This window comes from Vombatus ursinus, unplaced genomic scaffold (assembly GCF_900497805.2).
Source record: "Vombatus ursinus unplaced genomic scaffold, bare-nosed wombat genome assembly UNPS02006131.1, whole genome shotgun sequence".
In the NCBI taxonomy this organism is placed as follows: domain Eukaryota; kingdom Metazoa; phylum Chordata; class Mammalia; order Diprotodontia; family Vombatidae; genus Vombatus; species Vombatus ursinus.
This window is the reverse complement of record NW_020945909.1, coordinates 18,329-39,969: the sequence shown is the minus strand read 5'-3', so window position 1 is coordinate 39,969 and position 21,641 is coordinate 18,329. Positions and strand designations below refer to the sequence as shown.

Genomic DNA, 21,641 nt, shown 5'->3' with positions numbered 1-21,641 from the left:
GGCGGGTGGTGTCAAAGAGTATAGCCCACAGCAGCTCTAAGGGTATATGGGGTGGATACCCCAACTCCCCTCCCTTAGGAGGAGAACCAATGTCACCTCCAATGTGGGGGGTGATCGGAGGTCCCATGTGTCAGTCACCCTATACTGGGATCCTAAAAATAAACAAGTCATGTCTGCTCTGGTAGATACATCAGGCAGAATGCACGACGCTATATGGGAACCCTGAAAGACATTCTGGCAAGTGGGTAGCCATAGAAGGATACAGGGGAAATTCAGCCAGGGCAAAATAAATAAATTGAGACTAAAAATAGGGGACTTGCTGCCCAGACAATCAGTGTGGAGGAAGAATATATCATGAGGTGGGCAGGCAGGGGCAACCCCTTTTCTGGAGTTCTTGTTGATTCCCATTATTTTAAAACTTGCCAGATTGCTAGAAACCATCTGTGTGGGAAACTTGTTTTGGGTTATGGAGTTCCTAAACAATGAACTTGGCCACTGAGGATTTGCAAGTTGAAATATAATATAGAAATGGTTGCTAATGATTGCTTTTTACGCTAGAACAATATAAATTTGAGACAAAAAGATAAAAAGTGAAATATATTAAGTGAAATATGTATTTGAGTTCTGGTAAATTTTTGCTTATTGCAACTCCATGAGAATAAAAATTATTTCATCAAGCCCTAAGTTGTGATAAGTGAAATTAGCCATTTGAGATAAAATCTCCTGGGAATGTAACTAATTTTATTTTGAGGTTTGAATTTAGGTATAGATGTCTTGATAAATCAAGTTAGTGATCCACCATTCAAGAGAAATGCCACAAGCTACTCAGAATGTGATCCTGAACTATTACAGGTGGAGGTTTGCATCTGGGAAAAAGCCAAGAGTACAGCCTTGGAATTAGCCTAATATGAGACTCTCCTGGCTTGGTTTCCCATTTGTCTTCCTTTGAATAGGAATGTTTCCCACCTGGCTATTCCTGAGTCTGGCTATGAGGTGGAATTATTACTGCATGGTTGGTTATTAAATTTTAACTCTTATCTGAAATCAAACAGAGCTAAGGATGCTTTATCCTGTCCCATATATGTCCTTAGGCTTAAGCCTGAAGGACCAGTTGGGTGTTGTTATAATCAGTTCCCTACTTTTTCCTTTTATAACAAATTTCTATAATTAGAGTAAGTGGTCAGTAAAAGATATGAGCACAATGCAAGTATGTGAGACCTTGCTGTTTTAAACCTGAAGTTACTGTAATTCCATATCCCAAACAACTAGGTAAGTTAGTACATGGGCTTGTTATCAACATGCTAATACATACCCTGAAATAGCTCATTCTTTCAGAAAAATAGGGAAACAATTAGGCAAAGATAAAATAAGGTCCTTAAATGTTTCAAAGTGATGTAAGAACAATTAGGTATTGGTACAACTGATTGAGGAACCTGGCTGTTATTCTATTAATTACTGAAATTAAATCAGAAACATCTTCAGTTTGGTTAGGGGAAGATACTTTCAGAGCAATCAATTTTCTTAGAGGAGGTAAATTATGGAATATTTCATGTTACATTAATGGAAAAATCAGTTTCATTCAAATTTATTACTAATGTGGAAATAACACTTATGTGTAATGTGAATCCTGTCGTACAAATATGTTTCTTTATAGACAACTTTTTGATAGGCACTGTTTTGGAATTAATTACTTAACCATCCTCTCAAGTTAATTTTTTATTATATCTGGAGTTAATTTTTTATTATATCTGGAGTCTCTTATAAGTAAATTCATTTGTGTGACTATCAAACTCAGAGTGGAAACGTCTACTTGTAAGTGTTGCTCCTTATGTTCTCATATGCATGATTAGATCCCCAATAGCATTTGATCCTCCTAATGGAATTGGAATCAGAGGGGGAAAGTTTGAAAAAGTAACAAGATGAAACAGACTCTATGGTAAATGTAAAGGATTGTAATGGGGGCATGTAAAAGAAAACTAAATTTTCTGAAGCTTCAAGCAAACTCTGGGATCCTACTTTTCTGTTCTCCCCTATAATTCTATTGGTAAGACCAGAACACTAAGGGTTGAGTTGGTTTTCACAATACAAACTAGTTGTTGGAGAAGGAAAATTTAAGAGGTTGTACTAAATTTGTATTGAGATCTATTTTGCAAAAAAAAAAAAAAAATAGCAGGAACATCTAAGGCACATCTACAAACAACATAGAACCAGAAAAAAAAGGAATTCTACTGAAGAGTCACTCCTAAGGACAAGACATTTTGCAGATTTCCCCCAAGAAAAGATGTTCCAGAGACCAGACAACCACATAGGACATCTGGATTCCAAGATGGAATTTGTTAATTAAATGGACATTGGGGGAGGGTTGATGAGCATCATTATACAAGTCTCCCCTTGACAAAAAGGGGGAGAATTGAAAAAAAAACAAATTGTTCTTATCCAATTCTGTAATTGATTCTACTCTCTGTCACCTCCAATATGTTGTAAAACTACCCAAGCAATGTTTATTTGTCTCTGAACCTATTTCAGAAATGCAGATGGCCTGTTCTAAGTTAAGTTCAGAAATTCACCTCATCCATTAATATCCAAATGCCACTGGTTCTTCCTTCACCTCCCCAGGGGTCAGATGGAAGAAAAGTATAATAATTGTGGTAACTTTCTTATTGGTCATGTTGTTTTCCTATCTGTGCTTGTATTGCTTATGTGATTTATGCTTACAAATGAAATCATCCTGGCTGTACCCAAAAAGGCTTTGAACATCCTGGTATAGAGCCACCCCAGGGATCTTGTGGAAAATATTCAGAAACAATGCATGGGTGGCATTGCAGAGGTGGACTTTGAGGTACCGATTAGGGAAAAGCCATAAAATACAGTAATAGGTGAAAAGACATAAACATTTGAACTTTGTGAAAGGAGGAAGCCCAAACATGGTGACCTCTTAACAAATCATAACTTAGTTACTGAATCATAGTTTACTACTGAGTCAAAACTTAGATACTATGACCTACAAAAGCCATAACAAGAATATCATGACTCATATGTGACCGGGACATGATTAATGCACAAGCTTATGTTTGAGCATAACATTGAATTAACCCCCAAACTCATTACTAAGAAGAAAACAAAACTCTCCACCAATCAGTAGTAATGCACTCTCTAGCACCTCCTCCCTTTGGCTGTTTTTTATAGTTACCATGGGGATTTGGTTTTTTTTGGGGGGGGGGGCAAGGATCCACTGAACTGTTTGGATGCCCTACCAGACTTAAGATTGCTCCTGTTTTTTAAGTATTCATATTGATTGATTAAACTCCTACTTATAACCAATCTGGAGATCCTTGGCCTCTTCCTTTGCTAATATAAAGAACACCCCATGGTTATGGGGGAGGTACAGAGTTATCCAGGAAGGGGAATTCTGGTCCTTACAGCATGTCTGTTAGTAATTGGGAAGGATCTGGTAGGAAAAGGAGACCTCTCCCCAATGGATCAGTGATTAAAATATATGAATAATCAGTTCACAGATGAAGAAATTAAAAAAAAAATATTTACAGGTGAGGAAAAATGCTCCACATCACTACTAATAACAGAAGTGTAAATCATGGCAACCTTGAGGTTCCACATCAAAACAAAATCCTCTATTCTCATGACCATCCCTATTTCTATTGAGAACATCACCATTCTTCCAGTATCCCAGGTTTACAAATTTAATATTATACTCAAACACTTACCGTTTGGGTTGGAAATCTCTCCCTCTGGGCACTGGGCACAGTCAAAGCAGCAGACAGGCTGTCCCTCCTGGGCAATTTTCCTAAATCCAGATCCACAGTTCTCAGTGCACACAGCCTGGAGGGTCTAGGAAGTAACAAGCAAAGAAAATGCTTCAGGGTCTGGCTCTGTTCTTGCAGAGTGGAAGTTTTGCTGCTACATAAGGGTTAATGATTCTGGTTGAGAGTGGTAAAAAAATGTTCTTGATATGATTCTTATAGAAACAGTCATTTTTTTATTCATCATTTGGTACCTTTCTCTGATGACAAAGATGTTTTTTAAAATTATATTCTTGGCACCTAGCACAGGGAAATTACATAGTGCACAATTAACAAACATTTATTGAAGAGCCAAGTGGCCAAGTACAAGCAGCAACTCAGTTGAACACCCCCAACACTTTCCTCTAAACATCTTTAAAATAATTCCTCAAATCAAATTCTATAGCAGCAGAGCCAACAAAAGGTTGGGGTGAGACGTTTTTTCAAACCAAAGACAACAGAAGAGGTCTATGATTCTGGCATAGAGGTCAGCCCAGGGCACAGTGCATGCCATGGCAATACCAGTAGTGGGCCTTGGAGACAGCTGCAACAGTGGCATCAGGAGCTACAGTTGCTTTCAGCCCACGGATCATAGTGGGGGGGGTCATACATCTGGTCAGAAAGAGATAAGAGGAGAATCTTTTGGGACACTGGGTGCAGTGACTTATATGAAGTTCTGAGTCACAGTTTCAGGATAATGAGGAACACTAGCACTTGTGGCTACATGGGAGTAGGGACCCTTAGAACAGTTTTAAAATGGAGAAGAGTGCCTGTGGTCCCTCCCAAAAGAGAAGGAACCCTGGCCTCTGTGCCAAGGAAAAAAATACTCTAGAGCTTGTAGTTGCAGGAGAAGAGGTGAACTGGCCACATTTCCAGGGCCAAGAATAGAAAAATTGTATCTGCAGTGGAACAAGGTCCATTTCATGGTAAAGACCAGAGCATAGACCTGGATAACAGTGATTGCACCTCTCATTGGACATACTACCTTGGAAGTACTAAAAACATATACCTTCCGAAAACAGCAGCATGAAAAATCTAAAATTTGAAACAGTTCCCTCCCCAACTCCATCTCAGATGCAGAGCCCAACTTAATTATGAAATCAAGAAACAGCCTTAGAATATGAGCAAACAACAAAAAAGGACCTGCTTATTAAAAGATACTATAGTGATAAAGATCAAGACACAAACTTATAAGAAGATAACAAAATCAAAAGAGCTAGAAGCAAAAACTCAAAAAAACATTTTGAATTGTACATAATGCCACAAGAATCCCTGAATACCTGAGTTCAAATCCTGCCTCATATTCATTAGCCATGTGATGATGAATAAATCCTTTTAGTCAATTATCAGAGTCCTAATTTCTTCACCTATAAAATGTAATACCTACCTCAAAAGGTTACTGAGGTAAAAACAATTTCCAAATCTTAAAACACCATAGAAATGTAAGCTGCTCTTAGTTAATAGACTTCAAACTTAGTAAGTTAGGAGTATGATAAGGCAGACAAAATGGCTTATCGAATGTGATCCCAGCATACATTAAAAGCAGGGCACAATGTGTGTAGAAGACTTCCAAGAGGTGAAAGAAATACCTGCATCCATAGTTCAATGCAGTGAAAATAACCAAAACTGTAACCTAATGAATAATTACCCTCATGGAAGCTTCCAGGGACATTCAGCAAGTTTGAGGAAAAGAATCAATTGAATCCTAACTTAATTCTGTATTGATGCCTTCATACTCAGCCCTTCTCACTGTGATTATTTCCATTTTATCCTGTATATGTCTTGCATGAACATTATTGTCTGCATGTTGTCTCCACAATTTCATGTGCTTGAGACTATGTATTAATCTTCCTCCTCCTCTTTAGTGAGAATGTAATAATCTTTTGTAAAGTGGTGATATTGTGCAGACTGAGGAAGGGGAAAATGGGTGGACCAAATCTGTGATTTCATTATTATAGGAAATCCTAGTGAAGAAATTCCCTCAGCCTATAGAGATTGGCACCAGGTCATCAGACTTTAGAGTTGTCTCAAGCACTGAGAAATTAAATGACTTGCCCTGAGTCTCAGTCAGTTGATGTCAAAGGCTGAAATTAAACCTATGCTTTTCTGATACCTATGCCAGTTCTCTACACGCCCCCCCCCCACCAGGGATGCATCAATTTTTGTTCTTATTGTGCCCTTTGAACTAATGCTAGTTGCCAAACATCCTTCTTATTTATAAATGTACTTGGTTCTTTTTATTTAAAATAATGATGATGATGATGATGATGGTGATGGTGATGGTGATGATGATGATAATTTATTCCTTCATCATCCCTGCATTTGCTACTAAAAAAAAGATTAAAAAGAGATAAACAGCTGGGGTAGGAGTATGAGTTAAATGAATAAATGATGACCTAGATGGGATTAAAGTGAATGAAAACATCAAATGGCATTTAGCTTTTGTACAGACCTTCAAATCAACCCTCTTCTGATACAGCTTCTTCTCACAAATGCTGAAATCTTGCCCAAGTAGAGACTGAGGGACAAACTTTCCCACTTTCACAAGAACTTCATCATCATTAGACAGTGTCCCAAAGTTCATGATATCATATTTAGCCACAGGATTCTTTTCCTCACCCAAAACCACCTGGTCCCCAGCAGTGTTGTTAAAGGAAATATTCCTCAGAGATGAGTGAAGCTAGATGGGGAAAGAATTGAATCACTTTCTCATGTCCACAGGCAGGGAAAAACAGGACCAAGGTCAATGGTCCAGGCAGGAAACCTACAAGCAAATTCATTTATCCATTCACTCAATCATTCATTTGCTCATACAACAAACATTTTCTAAGCACATTGTCTACACAAAAAATGTTGCAGGTATTGAAGCCTCAAGGCCTGAGGGTTGTTTTTACTGTGATAGAATCAAAAGTCCTGTTTTTTGATAGGATTTAGGTAAGAAGGAAACTCAAAGACTGACGGTGAATGGAACTTCTACCATCCTTCTCATGCTGCCTTGAACACATTAAATGCTTGCTTAGGCATTTGATTAGATAGCTGATGTAAAGTGCTTTGCAAACCTTAGAGTGCTTTGTAAGTGTTAGCTACTGCTGCTGCTACTACTACTACTACTACTACTACTACTACTACTACTACTACTTTGACTATTTTAAAAATTAAATTTTTAAAATCACATCCCAACAGTGATTATTCAATTATCCATCCATTTTGTGATGCTGAAGGTGTCCAGGTAAATGGGCAAAGGAGAATCTGGTTGAACCTTTCTCATTCTAACTCACTGATCACTCCTATTCTCCAGGGCTCACTCTGATATCAATTAGTGTCATCATTCCTGTACGCAGTGTGCACCTTAGAGCCCATTTGACTTATATTAAGGATGAGGAGAGAACAAAAAGTTCAATAAGAGTCAATAGATGCTTATGTAGAGATTGATATGGATGAAAAGTGGTGCCTATCCAGTGATCTAAGGAGATTGTTTTTCTAGAACAGGGACCTGTGGTTCCTGAGTTCCATTTATTCCATTAATATTGACATTCTTTGCACTGACAGTGAAGATCACCACCACATGCCTGAGAACATAATCTTCAGAAGCTGCTGTGGCCAAAACCAGCATGATGCTCATTTGCTTCTGGGCTATGAGACCCTGCATGCTGAGCTAGACTGGATGGCAGATACACAGCTGGTTCCTGCTCCCACACCTGAAGCTTTTCTGGCTTTGCTGATCTGCAGTCATTTCAGTCATGTGCAACTCTTTGTGACCCTGTGGGGTTTTCTTGGCAAAGGTGCTGGATTGGTTTGCCATTTTCTTCTCCATCACATTTTCATAGATGAAGAACTGAGGCAAACAGGCCCAGGGTCACACAGATAATAAGTGTTTGAGACGGGGTCTGAACTCATGAAGATAAGTCTTCCTGATTCCAAGCCCAGTGCTTTATGTACTCTGTCAACTAGCAACATCTTACTACACCTGGAGCGCTTCAATTTAGAAAGCTACATGTATGGTGAACAGGGCCACCAAGGGAGAAAATTGACACACCATATTGAAAAATTATGTCAGAACATATATGATCATGCTTCATGGTCCCAGGCTGAAATATAGGTAGAAGGAAGAAGGAAAATGATATTTTAAAAGTTATGTCAGAATGTTTATCAACACAATGACCAATCTTGATTTCAGAGGACTGACGCTAAAAATTAATATACTCCTCTTGTCAGGGTGGTGGTGGACTAATGTGGTGTAATGAGAAATACATTGTTAAATGAAGTAAGTGTGTCATTTTGTTTTGATTAACTGATTTTTTTCTAATGAGGTAATATTCTATTAGGGAAAGATCATTAGAATATAATTGTTATTTTTAAGTATCGTTTTTTAAAAAAAAGAATGACAATAAGGAATTTTTAAAATTGGGTCCCAACAAACTCTAATGAGTCTTTTTATTTCGACTTGGGAAGTGAATGGGATTCTTGGGAAACATGGTTTCTGAACATTTTTTCATGGCATTTTTTGCAGAATGGTGATGCCTATGGATCTCTTCTCAGAAACATATTTCTTTGTTTTTAATTTATAATGGAAAAAATCTAAATTTCAATTAGAATTTAGTGAAAATGAAGATGTATATTTTTCCAACTCAAATTTATGGACTTTCTGAAAATTATCTATAAACCCCTTGGGAGAGTAGTGTCTAAATGTGGATTCCACATTAACAACCCATGCTCTAAAATAAAGACTCTAATTCTCCATGTAATTAAAGCTGAGGCTGCTATCATTTCTCAGAAAGATGAGTGATTTCTTGGAAGCCTGCATTTTATGTCCATCAGGGGTTGGCACTGAGAAGGGTTTCTGAATAACACCCATTCTACAACACACAGAATGAGGAAAAGGAAGGATTAGCTTGAGAGAATGGAAGTAGTTGTTTACAAAGAGGGCAGTTCAGTTTCATCACGTTCCTGCATCTAACAATTTGATCATTGTTCCTTAAGAACCGATTTCACCTGCATTCTATGTTGGGTTCAAAGCACTCTGCTAGGCAACAGGCTTGAGAAAGTCTTTCCTGTAGTTCTGAGGGGAAGACTCAGCCCTTCAGGAAGAAAGGGTCCAAAGAAGTGCTTTGAAATCATAGGTAAGTTCTCAGTATGGTCATGTATACATAATGCCATTAGTGAACAAATACTGAAGGCATACAAAGGAAGCCAAACTAAGAAAATAACATAAAACAAGGAATGGGCATCCATGAGCCTAGGACTTGCCAAGTAAAAGTAAGAGAAATATCAGTGCCAAGGAAAGTAGCAAACCAATAATGTCGATTTGTGAACCTGGGGATGCTAATGGACACAACGTCGAGAACAGAGGGCGTTACCTGCCATGGCTGAGGCACCAGGTACCCTTCATCTCTCACAGATCCCATTTCTGATCTTGCATGTAGCATTTCATGAAGAGCCCAGGTCACAGCATACACAGCATTGTAGAGGAAATAACTGAGGCTAGACAGGGTCATGTCAAAATAGTGCAAAGGCAGCATCTCCAAGGAAGCATTCAGTGAGCAGTCCTCTCGCTCCAGTTTGGTTGGCTCATCTGGGCACTCAAATGCTGAGACCCAGAAACTCTTAAGGAAAATGTCTCCTGGGTATTTGGTTGGGGTGACCGTCCTGAGAAATGCTTTGAAACCAGGAATCTCACTTATCTGATGTAAAAATATGAGTGACCCATAAAAAGGATAACTAAAATGACTGTAGGGTCTCATGGTGACATCCCAGTGTGATGTGATAATCCAAACTTTCCAAATTCCAAATAAAGGTGGCTGAGAATATCTCAGGATCATCGGTGAGTCTGTATCACCATGATTACCGTGGCTGATGATGCCGTAATTCTGGGCATAAAATACTCCATGGATTCAGCATGACATCTCTCACTGACAGGGATCTTCTCTGTGAAGGCAACACAGGATTTGTTTCTTCTCATCTCTTCTCTCTTGTCCCAGAGGAACTTCTCACCTCTCATGTCATCTGTGACAATTAGCCCCACCCACATCCAGCCAAAATGAAACAACAGCTGGACAATGCCCAGGTGCAGGGGGGAGTCCTGAGGGGCCATCTGGTACAGGGAAGGAAACTGGGCCTTGTCACTCAGGGCAGGATCAAATGGGCCATAGCTTAACTGGATGGGAAAGAAAGATGGGTCTCACTGGGTTCTATTAAAGTGATACTGGTGCATAGCAATAAATCTCAATATATTACCCAATCTACCGAACTTTACTAAGGGAAAAATAGTCACCCCAAAATTACATCAGGTGAAAGACCATGGCTAAAAGATAGAATACTCTGATTCCACTGGTTTTAAATCCTCGACTACCCTGAACCCCCAGTGACTTCTTTCCCAAATAGTTCAGCATTTCTCCTGACTCACTACCCTTGTTTGTGGCCCCAAAGAAATTTCCCAGGTAAAACTAACACATTATTACTATGTATTGGAATGGTGGTGGTTAACAAGTGATTCTTTCTTCAAGTAAAGTGGAATTCCTCAAGAATAGTGTTGCCAAGACCAAACTGCCTGGTGAATAAATATATGCTCACATATATGAAGCAGCTAGGTGTCACAGTGGATGGAATGCCAGTCCTAGAATTCGTAAGATCTGAGTTCAGATCCAGTGTTAGACACGTAGTCTCTCTGTGTCCCTGGGCAAGTCACCTAACCATTGTCTGTCTCAACTGAAAAATGGGCATAATTTTAGCACTCAATTCCCAGGTGTGCTGTATGAATCAAATAAAACATTTCAAAATTGCTTTGCAATACTCAAAGCTTTATTTAACTGCTAATTATGACTTTAATAGTAATTGAAATAATTCCATTTGCAACATTGATGACTCATTTTGAAATAATATAATTTTTAGGAATGTAAAACTCTTTAATCACTTGGGAAAGGACAGTCTTTTAACCAATGCAGGTCAGTACTTTTCCTGCAATGTGTAGGTTTAGAATAAGCTAGAGCATTGAGAGTTAAATGATTTAGCCAAAGACACATAACCAATCCATTGCCCAGGCCCTGGCCTCACTCTCCCAGGTTTCCAGTGAACAACTGGATACTTCTCACCTCAGAATTCTAGGGTTCAGTCTGAGAAATTGGGTATGTCTTTCTTATGCTATTCCTCCTTAGTCCCTAGCAGGAGTCTCCCTGCTGTGGAGAGTTAATTAGATTTTAGAAATAATTATTTAGTAAGGTCATATAATGAGCATAGTTGACTCACGCATTCTTCCCAAGAGTTAATAAAGAGTAATGAATAACTCAAGCACTAACACTAAGAGTAATAGCTCATATAACTTGTTCAAATTCTCTGAACTTCAATTTTGGTTTTCTTTAAAATTAGAAAATTAGGTTACATTGTTTATGAAGGCTTTTCAAAGTCGAAAAAGTACATGACTACAATCTGTTCTGGAAAAAGACTATGATCTCTTCTCCACATTTCATGATGCTGTGATGTAAAGGTAAACCTGAAGTTGCTTCAACGCTGCAGAGTTCAGGTGGAAAGACAAGGCCTGGCAAGAAGCCTGACTGAATTGGAATGAATGACAGAAAGTTAGCCACCAGGTAAGAAATGTTCTTGGCAATAACTCCTGAGCCCCAGTGACATTGAGATCTGGGGTAGGCGGGGTAGGAGGGCACTGCCTTTCATGCTGATGTCTTGTAAGACCTATTGAGGTATGATTTCTATTCTGGCCACAGTGCCTCAGAGAGAGTGCTGGATTTGGAGTCAGAAAGCCCTAAGTTCAAATTCTGCCTCAACACTTACCAGCTATGTAGCATCTAGGTGGCACACTGGATAGAGTGTGGGACCTGGAATCAGGAAGACAGGAGTTCAAATCTCGCTTCAGTTAGTTATTAACTGTTTCACCCTGGACAAGTCCCTTGATTTCTCCATATGTGTAATGTGGGAGAGACTCTGAGGTTGACAAGGACATGTCAGCAGAGTTCAAGTAGAAAGAAAAGGCCTAGCAAGAAGCCTGACTAAATTGGAAAGTTGGAAACCAGGTGAGGAATTTTCTTGTCCATAATAACACCTGAGCCCCACTGAACTGGGGCACAGACATTGTGATGCAGAGTAAAAGAAGGAGTAGTATGCTGGCAGTCATATCAATGATGGGTTCTATAGATATGAAATCCATTTTGGTTGCCCTGTCTCAAAGTGTTGGACTAGAAGAAGGAAAGTCCTTAGTGCAAATCCTGCCTGTACACCTAATAGCTGTGTGGTATCTCAGTGGCGTAGTCTATAGATTACTGGGCCTGGAGGCAGGAAGACTTGAGTTCAAATCTTGCCTCATTCAGTTACTAACTGTGTGACCCTAGGTAAGTCACTTAATTTCTCTCTGTTCCAATTTTTTCTTTTTTTTCTTTGTCTCTCTCTTTTTAATTAATTAACTAATTAATTTTTAGCTTTCAACATTCATTTCCACAAGATTTTGAGTTCCAAATTTTCTCTCCATTTCACCCCTCACCCACCCTAAGATGGTGGGCATTCTGAATACCCCTTCCCCTAATTTTCCCTCCCTTCTATCACCCCCCTCTTCTCTTATCCCCTTCCCCTTCCATTTTCCTATAGGGAAGAATGGATTTTTATAGCCCATTGCCTATATATCTTATTTCCCAGTTGCATGTAAAAACATTTTTAACATTTTTTTTTGCTTTTTGATGAGGCAATTGGGGTTAAGTGACTTGCCCAAGGTCACACAGCTAGTAAGTGTCATGTGTCTGAGGCCAGATTTAAACTCAGGTCTTCCTGACTCCAAGGCTGGAGCTCTATCTACTGCGCCACTTAGCTGTCCCCATTTTTGACATTTTTAAAAAAAAATTTTGGGTTCCAAATTCTCTCCCTTCCTCCCTCCCCAACCACCCTCATTGAGATGGCAAGCAACTCGATACAGGTTATACATGTGTAGTCATTCAAAACACTTCCATAGTAGTCATGTTGTGAAAAACTATATTTTCCTTCATCCTATCCCACACCCCATTTATTCTATTCTCTCTTTTGACCCTGTCCCTCCTCAGAAGTGTTTGCTTCTGATTACTGCCTCCCCCAAATTGTCCTCCCTTCTATCATCCCTCCCCTCTCTTATCCCCTTCCCCCCTATTTTCCTGTAGGCTAAGATAGATTTCCATACTCAATTGAGTATGTATGTTATTCCCTCTTTAAGCCAAATCAGATCAGAATAAAATTCACTCATTCACTCTCATCTTCCTCCACTTCCCTTTCACTGTAAAAGCTTTTTCTTGTCTGTTTTATGTGACATAATTTAACCCATTTTACTTCTCCCAAACTTTTTGGGTTTCCTTTACCATGCTGTTGATTTGTTTTTCATGATTTCCTTGCATCACTTTCATTTCTCTTCCCAGTTTTTCCTCTCCTTTTCTCACTTGCTTCACAAAATCCTTTCTGAACTCTTCCATGACCTGGGACTGATTCATATTTTTCTTGGAGGCTTTGCATGTAGGAGCTTTGACTTTGCTGTCTTCTTCTGATTGTATGTTTTGATCTTCTTTGTCACCAAAGTAAGATTCTATGGTCTGGCTTTTTTGCACTGCTTGCTCATAATCCCAGCCAATTATTTGACTTTTAAACTCTATTAAGGTAGGAGTCTGCTTCCAGTGGGGAGAATGTACTGTTCCAAGCTTCAGGGGTTTTGTGCAACTGTTTTCAGAGATACATCTAGGGACCTGTAAATTTTCAGCTCTTCCAAGGTGGTACGATCAAGGGCGAGGTGTTTACTCCTTTCCTGACCTGTGCTCTGGTCTATGAGTGACCACATGCACTCTTTTCTGTCTTGGAACTGTGAGGAGGGTTCCCTCTCTACCACCACCACAAGCTCCACCACCCAGCACTAAGACCCAGAAACAAGCACGGGAAAAGCAAGGGAATCCTGCATCAGTGCCAGCAAAGACCCTAGGCTGTGCCAGGACTGGGGCTCAGACCGAGCTCCTCTCTCACTGAGGTCTGACAGACCTTTCCTACTGACCTTCTAAGTTGTATTTGGTGTTTGTAGATTGAGAAGTCTGGAAACCACCACAGGTGCCTGTGATTCAGTCCCCTGAGACCTGCTCCAGATTCACTGAGGCCTGGCTTTTGCCTGTGGGCCCCATGCTGAACTGTGTTCCTTTCCCAGCCTGTTGCAACAGACATTTCCAATCAACCATCCAGGTTGTCTTGGGCTGGAAATTTGTTTCACTCTGTCTTTTTGTGAGTTCTGCTGCTCTAGAATTTGTTTAGAGCCATTTTTACAGATGTTTCAAGGAGTTGGACGAGGGCTCAAGCAAGTCACTGCTTTCACTCTGCCACCTTGGCTCTGCCCCACCAACACTCTGCTCCAATTTTTTCAACTGTAAAACAGAGAATAATAATAGCACCTACCTCCCAGGGTGGTTCTATCAGATCATATTTGTTATGCCCTTAGCACAGTGTGTGGCACATATAAGGCACTTAATAAAACTTCTATCCTTTCTACCTTCCATCTTGTATAATGCTGGGAAAGTTACATCACCTCAAAGAAAGGGGAAAGAGACGGCAGGTTCAAAACTCCCTACCTGTGGCATCCTGTAGAGCTCCAGAAGGGTCCCCATCTGGACAGAAAGAGCGGATGTGGCTCCTCCAATAACAGCCATTGATTTGTCCTGCCTCTGACAACGATAATTTGGGGTCCTGGGGTCCTGTCCTGAAAGCCACCTCAGGGAGCTCTCCAAGGTCCTGGCATCACTTTGGTAGGTGTTGTAGATGTGAAATCCCAGGGTAGTGTTAGGAAGCAGCCGGGGGTCTCTGTTGATCTCCTCCACAGCAAACATCAAAGCCAGGACCTGCTGGTAATTTTTGTGTAATCACCTGCAGGGAGTAGGGAGAAGATCAGAAGCTACTAATAAGTCATTGGGACTCCATAGGTTCAAAGGAGACAAGTTCAGCCATGCTAAATTCAGACCACAGGTCACAGGCAGCTTGGTCAGTGGAATACAACACATCATTTTCACATGACCTTTACCCTTTTACTGTTGACCTATCTGAAAGTTGGAGTGATGGAGGGGCAAATTCTCCAGAATTCCTTACCTGGATGATTCCTTGGAATGCTCTCCCTGCTCAACTCCACCTCTTGGAGTCTTTGCTTTCCTTCCTGATTCCACTCAAATCTCTCCTTCTCTGTGAGGCCTTTCAAGTCCCCTCTTGGTTAGTGTCTTTCCTATGAGATTCTCTCCCATTACAATGTGTGTGATTTGGATTTACATAGTTCTTTGAATGTTGTCTCCTCCATTAGAATATAAGCTGCTTAAGTGTATGGACCACATATTTTACCTTTTTTGTATCCCCAATACTTAGCAGAGTGTCTGGTATGCAGTTAGCATTTAATAAATGATTGTTGACTGACTTCCTGAGCTGGGTCACTCAATCATTTCATTCAACAAGCATGTACTGATCTGTTACTATGTGAAATGCACTGTACAAGAAGAGTGGTTCTTGGCCTCATTCTCACAATCTCATCTAGGAGATATACACATCAATAACCTCATTCTCAAGGAGATGGTGATAAATTCCACATTCCTAGTACTATACATACTAGCAGTTCAGGGAAGGGAGATAAACCCTTTGGCTCAGTATCTTCTCTCAAGAGGTCACTTTTATTCCTTAACAAAATCTTCCTGGGGAATGCTGAGCCATTGCAAATGTATGTCTTTTTAGCTCATGACAACCTGGTTCATTCCACAAAGTCTCTCACAATTTTATCCTTTAAGGGAAACTCTAAGAGGAACTGAGTTTAGAAGGAGGTGAAGACCAATTAAAAGAGTATTCTCATTAGATGACATCAGTTTGAGAAGGCACTAACTTCATCCTCTCATTTCTATGTTTCATGAACCACTAAAGAGATAGCAAAATTTTCTGTAGAAGGCAGTCCAATCCACAATTCTCTAAACCAAATGCATGCCAGGCTTTATAGTGTCTTGGAGAAAGCTAACGACAGGCAATTCATCCTATCCTTCTTGTTCTGTACATTGACTTCTCAATATAGACACACTTTTATCACCAACACTCAGTCTGGTCCATATTGCAAGCCCAGGAATTTCCCAGGCTTTCACACCAGCACCCATGGCCAGTGCCTCAAGCACCACAAGTTCCAAATCTTTCCAGCCTTTATCACACAAAACCCTAATAGGTTCACTGTAATCTGAGGAAAAGTTGTAGCTCTAAGAACTCAAATCCAGAAAGCTTCTCTTTTCAGAAACTTCAGAACACTATGGCATGTCTGTAACTAAACACATATCATTGATGCAATCATTGGAGCCTGCCACCCTATGATCCACCTGGTTGAGGCACTTCCCCAGAGCTGACCCTGAATCCTTGCACCTTCAAAGGAGCATCCACTTGCTAAAAAGGACCTCCTTGTACAAAGTCTTTTTCTTGGTTCTCTCATGCATCCCACATCTGGAACTGGGGAAAGCATTAAAGAAGACTGAACACTGAGGTAGGAAGAATAGCCAACTTATTAGACATCACAAGTAATGATTTTGCCTTGCCATTCTCTTTGGCTTTTCTTATATCAGAGAAGAAGCACCTGGACAGACTTCTGTGAAAGGGTAGAGAAAAGGAATTGACAAAGTTCAGGAGATATCTGGATGAAGACATTGAGGTTTAATCATTGTGGGCACCTCCTCCACTAACACAACTCATGAACTCCCTATGACTTCTACTCTTCAAGAGTTCCCTAGGGGCAGCTAGGTGGCACAGTGGATAGAGCACTGGCCTTGGAGTCAGGAGGACCTGAGTTCAAACCCGACCTCAAACACATAACACTCACTACTTGTGTGACTCTGGGCAAGCCACTTAACCCCAATTGCCTCACCAAAAAAAAATAGAAGATAATGTGAAATATCTTATTGGAAAAACAACTGACCTGGAGATTAGATACAGGAGAGATAATTTAACAATTATTGAACTACCTGAAAGTCATGATCAAAAAAAGAGCCTAGACATCATCTTTCAAGAAATTATCAAGGAAAACTGCTCTGATATTCTAGAACCAGAGGGTAAAATAGGAATTGAAGGAATACACTGATTATCTCCTGAAAGAGATTCCCAAAGGAAAACTCCTAGGATTATTATAGCCAAATTCCAGAGTTCTCTGGTAAAGGAGAAAATATTGCAAGCAGCCACAAAGAAATAATTCAAGTATTGTGGAAATACAATCAGGAAAACACAAGATTTAGCAGCTTCTACATTAAGGTTTCAGAGGGCTTGGAATATGATATTACAGAGGTCAAAGGAGCTAGGATTAAAACCAAGAATCACCTACCCAGCAAAACTGAGTATAATGCTTCAGGGGGAGGAGGAATGGATATTGAATGAAATAGAGGACTTCTAAGCATTCTTGACGAAAAGACCAGAGCTGAATAGAAAATGTGACTTTCAAACTAGTAGAATCTTATTAGAAAATAATGCTATTAGTATATGCCAAATTAACAAAATTGACTATATTCTTTGACCAAAAATCTCATTGTTTGGAATATACTCAGAGAGTTTTATTTTAAAAAAGAAATAAAAGGATTGCTTCGTTTATAGCAAAATAATTTATACTTGAAAATAAAAATCCCTAGAAGCCATATAAATGCCCAGAAATATGTAATACTTACATAAATTAGAGATACTTTGATAGGACAGAGTTACCATGGTGTTGTAGAGTGGTATCAAACTTGAATAGAAATGAAAGCCACTAAACCATAAATAAGGATCCCTGCAAGTTGCATATTATCTTGGAAAATCATATCTCATCCACATATTGTTTCATTTGTCTCCTGAAAGATTTCCCAAATACATTTCATCTGGTTTGTGTGGCAATCAGGAGTCTGGGCCAAATGGGGCTTTTGAGCTATGAGTTTAACCCCTCTAGTATGGTGCATAGAAAGCTGGCTTTCAAATCAAGATAGGCTGGGTTCAGTTCTGCTTGTGATACATAATGTCTGATTGATTCTGAGTATGTCAGTTAACATGGTTAGTGTATCCGGGCAATTCTCCAAAACTGTGAGGAACAGAATAGTTGTTTAGCTATACTGGTAGACTGAATTTTGTCACTGGAAGCTTCCTATGCTATTAAATTTGTGTAATATACTCCCACATGCATTCACACATATATACATAAATACACACTTATGTTTAGATATATATCTATGTATTCATGTTTGTGTATATAAATATATTGCATATATAAGAATATTAAAAGAAAATGAAGATGGACAATTATAAAAAAGCATGAAAATAGCCAAGAAAACATTATAAAACACATAAAAAGCTGAATGGGAGCAATAAAGTATACACAAAGTACAATCATAATGTAATAGAAAAGAAATGGATAAATAAGGAATGAATCTTGATAGGGACTTATGGCAACTGACTGAAATTTCTTTTGACATTTTGGGGAAGCACTGAAATGTGATTATTTAAATATAAGCATTAATTAAATACTTCTAATTGCTGTACTGCTATTTACTATTAAATTTATCATAAAACATTGTTAGTTAAGGAAACTTTGCATAGAGGCAATTGGAAATAAATGCACTCAATTTTAGAATTTGAATCAGTTCAATGAATGAAGAGATAAATATGGAGAAGGTAAAGAAAATGACAGAAAAACACAAACCATCTTGCAGGAACAGGGAGACAAACTGGGAAGTACTGATTATTTCCTTCTAATGAGATTCTGCTTGGCCTTTTTCAGGAATACCTAGATTCAGAAAGGCAGCGTTTGGAGTTAGGAAGACCTGGATTTGAGTCCTGCCTTTGAGACATTACCATGTGCAACACCAGCTTAACTAGGAACTCTCACAGAGGCTATTGATGCTGTTACTGTATCTTTAAAAAACAATAGACTATTGAGAGACTGTCAGTTTAAGTGTATGGCTGGAGAGAATGTTACTTGCTATAGTGGAAGAGAGACTGGGTGAGGTACAGAGGGGAAGGAGATGGAGAGAACCTTTATCCTGAAAAACTTCTGATTATATCCTGTGAGGAAACATTTTATAGAGAATTTTTGAAAAACTTTGGCTACTATCTTCACAACATTGACTGGTGGTTGTGTGTTCCCAAAGCAGAGAAGACAGCGACTGCAGTGATGTGATAAAGGAGACAGGAGATTTTGAAATTATACATACATATGCATAATGTAATATATGTACATGTATACATATACATATATACACATATGAAGATAAAGTGATAAAATGAGGGAGGGAGGAATAGAGTTGAACTGCTTTGGAGAAATTATTTCACTTGTTTATTACATAAATTAAATAAATAATATTTAGTAAATTGGAGTAAGGACTCATAACAGCTTATTAATTAAGGAGAGAGGCTATAATTTTAGTAACTAGTAAGGAAATAACCAGACACACATTTGAATTACCTTAAAACTCAGGATTCTCAGAATGATCAAGGTCCCAAATTAAGGAATGCAAGTAGGTGATACAGAGGATAGAGTGCTAGGCCTGGAGCCAGGAAGACTCATCTTCCTGAATCCAAATCTGGCCTTTGATGCTTACAAGCTGTGTGACCCTGGGATATTCACTTAACCTTGTTTACCTCAGTTGTCTCATCTGTGAAATGAACTGGAGAAGAAAATGGCAAATCACCCAGTATCTTTACCAAGAAAATTCTAAATGGGGCCATGAAGAGTCAGACATAACTCAAAGTGACTGAACAACAACCAAGTCAATGAAATACTTAAAGTGAACCACCTCCTGCCCATTGAGGCCATACAAGAACTGACCAAGCCTTAACCTTTGTTATATATCTAATGTTAATGGTTCTATTGAATTCAGATACCACCATTCTTCTAGTCACTCAGGTTTGTGATCCAAGAGTCATATACTACTCTTGATCTTCACTCTTACTCACCCATTGAATGAGTTGACAAATTGATTCTACTTCCTCAACACTTCTGGAGTCCAGGAGCAGAATATATTATGCTTCATCTGAAGTTAAAAAAGGAGGGGTGGCAATCCTGATCTCAGACAAAGAAAAAGCAAGAGTAGATCTCATAAGGAAGGAAACTATATCTTGCTAAAAGGTACCATAGACAATGAAGTAATATCAACACTAAAAATATATGTACCAAGTGGTATTGCATCCACATTTCCTAGTGGAGAAGTTCAGGGAGTTACAGGAAGAAATAGACAGCAAAAGTATACTAGTGAGAGACCTCAACCTCCCTCTTTCATAACTATAACATATTTAACCATAAAATGTATTAAGGCACAAAAACCTAACAATCCCATGCAGGAAGGCAGAAATATTAAATACATACATGCATTTAATGATGCAATAAAATTACTTGTAATAAAGAGCCATGGAAAGATAGTGTAAAAATTAATTGGAAAATAAATAATCTAATCCTAAAGAATGAGTGGGTCAAACAACAAATCATAGAAACAATCAACAACTTCATCCCAGAGAATGACAATAATGAGACAACATAGCAAAACTTATGGGATGCAGTAAAAGCAGTTCTTAGGGGAAATTTTATATCTCTCAATGCTTACATGAATAAAATTGAGAAAGAGGAGATCAATGAATTGGGCATACAACTAAAAAAAACTAGAAAAAGGACAAATTAAAAACCCTCAATTAAATGCCAAATTAGAAATATTGAAAACCAAAAGAGAAATTAAGAAAACTATTGAGCTAATAAATAAAAGAGTTGGTTTTATGGAAAAAAATAAATAAATAAACCTTTGGTTGATTAAAAAAAAAGAAAGAAGAAAACCAGATTTCCTGTGTCAAAAATGAAAAGTATGAATTCACCGCCAATGAACAGGAAATTAAAACAATAATTAGGCGCTATTTTGCCAAACTACATGCCAATAAATCTGACAATCTTAGTGAAACGGAAGAATACTTATAAAATACAAATTGCCCAGATTAGCAGAAGAGGAAATAAAATACTTAAATAACTTCATTTCAGGAAAAGAAAATGAACAAGCCATCAATGAACTCCCTAAGAAAAAAATCGCCACAGCCAGATGAATTTACGAATGAATTCTACCAAACATTTAAAGAACAATTAATTCCAATACTATATAAACTATATGGGAAAATAGGTGAAAAAGAAGTCCTACCAAATTCTTTTCTTGATAAATATATGGTGCTGATACATAAATCAGGAAGGGCCAAGACAGAGAAAGAAAATAGTAGACCAACACCCTAATGAATATAGATCCAAAAATTTGAATAAAATATTAGCAAAGAGATTACAGCAAATAACAATGAAGATAATACACTATGACAAGGTGGGATTTATATCAGGAATCTAGGGCTTTTATGGAGAATGGAAGAATTTATGATTGAACAAGATAAAGAGAACATTATAACATGCAAAAGGGATAGTTTTGATTACAATAAATTGAAAAGTTTTTGTACAAACAAAGCCAATGTAATCAAGATTAGAAGAGAGGCAAAAAGCTGGGAAACAATTATTACAACCAGTGTCTCTGAGAAAGGCCACATTTCTAAAATATATGGAGAAGTGAGTTAAATTTATAAGAATGCAAGTCATTCCCCAATTGATAAATGGTCAAAGAAAATGAACAGGGATTTTTCAGATGAAGAAATTAAAGCTATCTATAGTCACATGAAAAAATGCTCTAAATCACTATTGATTAGAGAAATGCAAATTAAAACAGCTCTGAAGTATCACATCTCACCTATCAGGGTAGCTAACATGACAAAACAGGAAAAGGATAAATGTGGGAGAAGATGTGGGGAAACTGGAACACTGATGCATTGCTGTTGGAGTTGTGAACTGATTCAACCATTGTGGAGGGCAATTTGGAG

At 38.6% G+C, this 21,641-nt stretch overlaps 1 protein-coding gene across 1 annotated transcript in view; it reads right to left on the bottom strand.

The window, feature by feature from the left end:
* Positions 1 to 3,722: 3,722 nt before the first annotated feature.
* The window catches only part of LOC114032949 (vomeronasal type-2 receptor 26-like), a gene marked incomplete at its 3' end in the record, with an annotated part of 30,958 nt that continues 13,039 nt past the window's right edge, over positions 3,723 to 21,641 (bottom strand). The window contains 5 exon segments of the mRNA XM_027848402.1: positions 3,723 to 3,846; positions 6,250 to 6,477; positions 9,155 to 9,639; positions 9,642 to 9,951; positions 14,366 to 14,657. Coding sequence (XP_027704203.1) covers positions 3,723 to 3,846; positions 6,250 to 6,477; positions 9,155 to 9,639; positions 9,642 to 9,951; positions 14,366 to 14,657 — 1,439 coding nt within the window.